The sequence below is a fragment of the Hetaerina americana genome, unplaced genomic scaffold, assembly GCF_022747635.1.
Source record: "Hetaerina americana unplaced genomic scaffold, ioHetAmer1.1.p SCAF_61, whole genome shotgun sequence".
In the NCBI taxonomy this organism is placed as follows: domain Eukaryota; kingdom Metazoa; phylum Arthropoda; class Insecta; order Odonata; family Calopterygidae; genus Hetaerina; species Hetaerina americana.
In genome coordinates, this window is record NW_027287217.1 from 1,594,558 (window position 1) to 1,602,547 (window position 7,990).

General features: G+C 34.1%; 1 protein-coding gene across 1 annotated transcript; it reads right to left on the bottom strand.

The window, feature by feature from the left end:
• Nucleotides 1-3,711: 3,711 nt before the first annotated feature.
• Nucleotides 3,712-4,335, bottom strand: EMC5 (ER membrane protein complex subunit 5). The gene is made up of 3 exons (XM_071594449.1): nucleotides 4,249-4,335; nucleotides 4,115-4,167; nucleotides 3,712-4,036 (listed from the first exon to the last, which is right to left on the bottom strand). Exons 1-3 carry the CDS (start codon nucleotides 4,328-4,330, stop codon nucleotides 3,791-3,793), a joined length of 381 nt encoding a protein of 126 aa, XP_071450550.1. The 5' UTR covers nucleotides 4,331-4,335; the 3' UTR covers nucleotides 3,712-3,790.
• Nucleotides 4,336-7,990: the final 3,655 nt, after the last annotated feature.

Here is a 7,990-nt window from a genome sequence, read left to right on the forward strand (position 1 = left end):
GGTGTTTTCCTTAACCCTTTTGTGGTTCCACAGGAATGTTATCTAACAACACAACCTCATTTTTTAAAATTCACTTAATGTCCTCGCCATCAAGTTCTCTTATGCCAGGACGTAAGCTATTGTCATCGTCTCTTTCTATATATAACTTTGCTGGCCTAATATCTTCACCATATAGTTGTATATACATGTATATCTTCAATTCTTCTTAATCTTCTCTGTATCAATTTTTAATGTTCCTGCCTTATCTTTGATTTTTTGCATGAATTTTCCCTTCTTACTTCTTGATAGATCTTTTATCTTTCAATGTAGTGCACCCATTTCACACTTCCTTTGTTAACATTACATAACCTCACACTTTGTCCTTGATACCTTGCCCTTTTTACTATATTTCCCAAATCAGTTTATTATTCAACTCTTTATACTTCCTTATTCCTAACTCTTGTGATTACATCCTTACATTTCCCTCTTCTGTCTATCTTTCTCATAGTCACCTCATCTGTAATACATGGTTTTCTTATCATTTCGTTTGCAGCTTTCCATATTCCTTTGATAAATGCTCCCATTTTTCTTCTATTGTACCTATATACCTTTCCTGTCTCATAATTTTCTTGACCTTCATCCCTATTTTATACTTTTGAATATGACATTACCCTTCATTAGTGATAAATTTGATCTGAATCTGCATTTATTCCTAGGAAATTGTATGTATATGATTTCAATCTCTCTGCATTATTTATGGTGTTTCTAAATCTTTGCCAGATGAAAATATAGTCTGATACCTTTTTGAATCTCTGGACATCTCCCATTTATATACCTATGCCTCTAATGGCGTTTAAACCAAATGTTCATTATGATGAAGCCCATTTTCCTGCAGAACTCTATCGCACTCCCCCATGGTCATTCCTTCTTCATAAAACCATTGTTCCCTACCTCACCACCATCTCTGCCTTTGTCTACTGCTGTTCTAGTCCTCCATCACTATCAAATGTTTCCTTCCAGGTACACCCACAATTATTTCTTCTAATTGAACATATACCCTGTTGACTTCCTCCTCCATATGATTGTTCGTTAGCCTGTAGACCTGAACAATGATCACATTCTTTGGCTCATATTTCTTCTGATTACCATTAAAATATATTATGAGCTGCTTGTTACTAAGTAAGCTCAAGGAAGATTTAATCTTTTCTTTGTCTACCTATAAAATTATCGTTTAGAGTATTTAGAAAGTGATTTACGGCAACGCACAACCATTTCTTGAGTCACTCTATAAGTTCTCTGAAAAAAATTGCAAACGTCAAGGAATATTTTCACCCACATATGGCTTTTTATTTGTCAACAAAGAACAAATATTTGAATCCTGTGTTGCATGTTTCAAAGTGGAATACTACTGTTTTTTTTGTATTGTCTATTTGCCGTTTGCCTTAAAGTGGCAACTGGTTTTTCCTTACCAAACTAATCAATCTCTTGGAAATAAACCTTTGGTCAATCCATGACTCGTGTATAACAATTACAGGTGACTTCAATTGTAATTTTAGGGGGAAATTCCAAAGGTAAACATGAATTCATGGATTTACGAACTTCATTTAACATCTGTGCTACCAACAGTGAACCTACTAGGATGATTTCTAGTTCTCAAATCATTTGAGATAACGTATTGACTAATATTGACCTTGAACTTATTCAAACAAATTTCATTAATGCCCACCTATCAGATCACTACCCACTTCTCTCTTTAATTTATGTCCACATCCAATGGAAGTAGAAAATACTACAAAAAGTATTTCTGATCAGAATGCGATAATCTTTTGTGGAATATTAAATACCCATGAATGGTCAAATTTGTTTTGCTTGAAGTCCTTTCATGAAAGCTTTGAATGTTCCTATATTACCTACATACACTATTTTGATATCTGTTTTCCCCTTGTCCTGAAGCATACGAGAAACAGAAGCTCATTGTTAAATACGTGAGTTAGAGTATCTCAGATGGAATTCATTGGCTTTCAAAGAAAATGAAAGATGCAGCTGTGTATTACAAAGCATCTAATCCAGCTGACCGTCAGGAATATTCAGCCCTAAAGAAAAGTTATTGCCAAATCTTACAGTCTGCTGAAAAAACCTTTAACACCCATAGACTTCTTACTGATGCAGACAATAAATTGGAAAAATTATTAATGAATCCAAGGGCATACATAATTTACAACAAGATCTTTGACTTCACTGGAAATTCTCTTTCAGATTATTCTAAAATGGCCTCAATTCTGAATGATTTCTACCTATCCCATCAAAATCCCACAGTTTCAGTCAATTTAACTAATTATTCTCATGTTCCTAACACATGCAATTCATTGTTTATTCCCCTGTTCAGCTGTGGTATTAACCAACATTATCTATAAATTCCCTCACAAATTTAGTCCTGAATTAAATAGCATCAGAGGGATAGTCATAAAAAGGTCATTTAATAAAACTGAAGATCAAAGATCAGCTGCTATTCTTAATAATTGAATCCCTAAAAATTGGAATTTTCCCAAGCCCAATTGAAAAGCCAAAATAGTGCCACTATAAAGAGGCAAAGGTTGCATAATGGCCATAAACTCTTATAGACCGATATCCCTGCTGAACCAGTTTCAGAGAATATTAGAGAGTTTTCTATCGCCATCCAGTATCACCCACAAATTACGTAGAAGGTTAAGTTCCATATCCTTCCTAATTGGAAATATTAGAGAGTCCGTAAATTTACAGGTACTTCTTTCATTTACTGGAGAATTTTATTCTGGGGTTTGTCTCCCCATGTGTGCATAATCTTCATTCAATAAAGTCTCCATGAAATCAAAAGAGAAACAAAAAAATCGGGTTTCAAGAAAAAGCTCTTCAACCTATTAAAATATAATGTTCAATTCTATAAATGAATTCCTGGAATGGTCACCGCGCATAAGTTCTGAACCAAGTAAAATGTAAATATAGTAGTATATCTAGTATGTATACATATTGCATTTTTTCTAAAATTGTGAATTTTATATCAGCAATGTCCTTTACTTGTGTACATGTGAATTTGCACCAAATCTCCGAACAAATAAGTGCATTATTATTAGCTTGTGCTATATATTATTGGAACTGCCGGATTCTCACTTGAAGACTCTTTAAAAGCAGAAATGACAGGTACCTTGGGCAAATGAGTCTCATATATTGGTTTGACCGATTCAAATGTTCTAAAACCAACGCATAATTCATCCACGAGCTACCAATTGGTGAGATGTTAACTTGGAATTATTTTTTCTAAGATTAGCAAATGCCATGATAAAATGGTGAATGTTGGGAAGGCACGGTAGAGAAAGAAATAGGTTGTTTTGAGTAAGGCATGAAGACAGAGAAGTAAAAGAGGAAATGATACAGGGAAACCAATATCAAGTTGGTGCAGTTATGTAGAACAGTCATTATGGGCATATCAATGACTGTAAAATACCTGAACCTACCCGTTATCTCTTACCTACAAGGAAATTCAGTTATTTAAATGATTTGGAAACTTCTACTGCTCAATTAGAGAAAACTGGATCAAAGTTACTGACCAATGTAAAAATATCAATGTCGACATGAATAGAGAACACTTGAATTTCTTGGTTAATTCCAAGAGTTTAGGCAGTAGTTGACCAGAGCAATCACCCAAACAAATTAAAAGGTAATGGGGTAAAAAAATAAGTCATAAGTAAAAATAGTCCTATATATTTAAAAATCTTACAATGGTGATATAAATTAGTAAAGTAAACAACACAAATTTCAAACGAGGTATCTCAATTTAGTTATCAATTTCCTCTAAAGCTAATTTCTGATTAGAATAGTTATTCATCTCTGAATGCGCTGAATATTCAGGAGAAAATGCTTTACCACGATGATAAAATATATAAAAGGATGGAATGTTCCTAAGTGTCTCCCAAGATCTGCTCTCAAGGTCCACAGTTGCTCTTATTTCTTTGAAATCACCAGCAATACACATCACTCCATACATGGTGACGAACAAGCTAATGATACCTTGCACGAGAATCTGAAGATTTAATATATAAAACAGATAGTACATGAAGAAAGGGATAAAATATCAAATTGACTGACCATATACACTCACATCAATTGGTAGAGAATCAAATTCTTGTTCCGTAATTCGTAGATGTGTCCGGTCTGAAATAAAGTAAAAAGAAAATGTAAAACTCGACGGTTGTTGGAAAGATTTTTTCAAGGCGAAGCGATCTAATTTCTTACGCTGAGCAGCAGAGAATGCTGCATGGAATAAAGACAAAAATCCAGCAAACAAGACACACTTCTGCAAGCAAGTAGCCGCCATTTTTATTTACTGATTCGCAGTTGTTTGTTGACATGATTAGGCGCATTCAGGGGGAGTAGCGCTGTCTTCGATATTTGGGCGGTATTTTAGTTGTAGGTAGTTATGGGTTACCTGCTCGTGCTGGGAGAGTTAATTTTTAAATTTTACTGAGTGAAGTTATAACCAATATTTTATGAAATTATTTGAAAATTTTACTTTAGTATTCTACATTGATGTTGGGCCAAGTCACGGTTGATTTTAAATACATGTAATACATTATTTTAAGATAAACCTCTGTTTTAGCACTGGAATTTAATACAAATATATACATGTTAATGGGTTCATTTGATTTTATATAAAATATACATTAGAGTTACGAGTATCTTGCTACCATAGAATTACGTATTTCTTTCTTAAGGCTGATCATCTCTTCCAAAATTAAACATGCATATTAATTAAACATACTCCATACACAGTTCCCTTTTGGAGTTTGCAAAGAAGAAACAAACGGGCTCTAGATAATGGCTAGAAAGTTACTTTCTCAAGTAATTTATTTTACACTGCTCCATCCCGGCATAATTTGTCGGATCTGTCATAGTCATTTATTGTTTCATAAATACTAATACAAACCCCATTTCCGCAATCCCTGTTTTTTGTCAAATTTTTGAAGCTATAATGATAGATCATAAATATGATTTTTTTAGTCAAGTAATCTGTTTTCCAAATCGCAGTATGACTGTCGATCTGGGAAATCTACAATTTTTGCTGTAGAGTCCATAGTTAATTATGCCATTAAAGCATTTGAAGAGAAGGAGTCTCTGTGACACTATGTGATCTTAGTAAGGCTTTCAAATGTGCTAATCATTCAATATTACTGTCAAAGCTAGAATATTATTATATTAAGCATGTTGCATTGAAACTAATGAAGTTATATTTGGATGATTGGCACCGATTGGTTGAACTTGATGGCTGTTGATCTGCAGCTCTTAAAGTAAAATGTGGTGTCCCACAGGGCTCTTTGCTTGGCCCAGTACTTTTCATCATAATGATCAATGATTTGCCCTGTAATATGAAATCTACATCTGTTTTAAATGCTGATGACACCACTTTTGTGCAAAAATGTCAACATCTAGAAGATGCAAGGGTACGATCTAGTGCTACCTGTAGGGTTCCACGTGGTTAGGTAGGAATAATGCTGGTGATATTGGATAGTAAGGTTTATTGCGGCGACTTAGTACGAGTACATTATGGAAGGTCCTCGATGAAGCGACTGACGGACTCGATCTGGACACTACGGTGGATGCGCGCACACTACTTGTGCGGAGTCATTGCCGCCAGGCCATTCTGGTCATTGCCGCTCGGCCCTCTAGGGCAATTGCAGACAATTGAGAATCGAGGCGCGAGCGCATCGTCGGACAAGTGAGAGTCGAGGCGCGAGCGCGTCGTCTGTCGCTACACTACCCAAAGAGAGGCTAAGGAATTGTTTGATATTAATAATTTACGTTTAAATACTAAAAAAACTCAGCATATTGTATGCAGTCCTATATAAAAAATAACTGATATTTAAACTGCTAAAATACTAGGAATTTATATAAATAGAAAAACTTAACTGAGAGACCCACATCAGTCAGATCTGTAATAATCTGAGTAAAGCTGTTTATATGTTAAGAAAGCTCAACTTTCACATTTCAATAGAGTATCGTTTAACACTTTACCATGCCTTCTTTCTATTTCAGTTGAATTATGGTGTTGAGTTATGGGATCATTCCCCACATGTTAAACAAATTTTGTTATTACAAAAGAGAGCTATTTGCTCTCTTGATAATATACCACCACATAATTCCTGCTATTTTTTTTTTATTAGGTATGGAATCATGACTGTATTTAGTTTATATATCTTTAAGGCTTTGATTCATTTGAAAGTTAATCTAGAAACTTACCAATTAAGATCTCACATCCATAACTACACCACAGGAGGTAAATCAAATCTAAATACTACTCGTTGTAGATTGTCATCAACTTACAACATATTTCGTAATATGAACATACGCCTGTATAACTATCTGCCTACTCAGTTGAAATTGGGCTGTACCCAGAGTTTCAAGAATAGGTTATATACCTGGTTACTTGCTCACCCTCTTTATTCATTTGATGAATACTTTTGTGATAATCTACATCACATTTAAGAACTTGTGTTAATATATTAAGAAATATTTATACTGACGACATTCAATATGGTTGTTCCATTTTTCAAAGTGAATAAATTATTATTGCACGGCCTTTTGTCCTTGGGATCAGTTTTAGCACATTTATTCCATTCATCCTGATTTTAGAAAAGTTTATTCTCAAGCCTACGTTCTTAATATTCACTCTGATCTTATAAAGTCAATGTTAAGGAATGAAATACCAAACTTCACGATAACCCTGTCAATTCCCCATTTCCTAAATAAAACAAGTACCTAATCTCAATATAAAAAAACAACTTATCGTAACGTAGTAAGTAATGTTTACCAAAACTGCTATGGATATTGATCCAAGGAGTTGTTTTATGTTTCTTAGATAAGGGAGGAAAACTGACAAAGAGAATGGACATTTTTGGAGGTATGATTGGGAGTAAATGTGTGCTGAATTGAAGTAGGGTATTGTGCATGGTATAAGGTACCTTCTTATACTGTGCATAAGTGTTCCAGGAGCCCCCCAGAAGGTAATACAAGTATTCAATGGTTTCTGGCTCAAGTGGAAGTTCATGTTCATTAAATGAAGAACATAATGTATTTTCTCTCTGTTCTTTATTTTGGTTGGTTGGTTTTATTACATACACTATATCTTGCAATATGGACAGACACTGAGAGACAATTAAACAATTTTGCGAGCATCTTAAATTCCCAATGCAATGAAATCAATTTCACATGTGAGAAAGAATGTATTGGGAAACTCAATTTTCTAGATATCACAGTGTTGAAAAAGGGACGGGGTTTTGAATTTGTTATTTTTTGTAAAAGCACCACCACATACCACATCATCCCATTTAACTCCCACTATCACATATCTCAAAAGTTTTCCACTTTTCATGTCCTACTAACTAGACTGCTAGGCATACCTCTCTCTAAAAGTAATTTTATTCTTGAACTAAAAACGATAAAAGATATTGCAGTGAATAATGGGTACAAAGAAGATTTAATAGAAAAAACACTACACAGAAAATGTTCCCTTAGAAAAAATCTTTTGTTTAAACCAGTTAATCTGGATTACTAAAAAAGAAAGAAAGACTCGTACTTTTCCTTTTCCTTTTCTTTCTTTTTTAGTAATGGATATTAAATACTTCCACGAAGTGAAGCCTGAAACAATAGAATATATCAGTTAATATGGATTTAAAAGATTACAAATGGTGTCGACACCCTTATAATGGATTGATTTCACAAAAGATAGCCAACCTCTTCCCAAGGGAATAATTTTGGATAGCTTTTCACAATGCAAACAATTTAAAATTATTCATGAATAACACGAAAGACAACATGGAAAAACAAAATAAAAGTGGTATTTAAAGTTAACTTGCAAGGACATTTTGGCTATCTACAAAGGTCTAATGAGGAGATCATTAAAAACACGAGCGGAGGAACAGGAATGCTGTTTTAGGAAATGTACACCACGTGCACCATGTAAATGTAGGACCACGTGCAA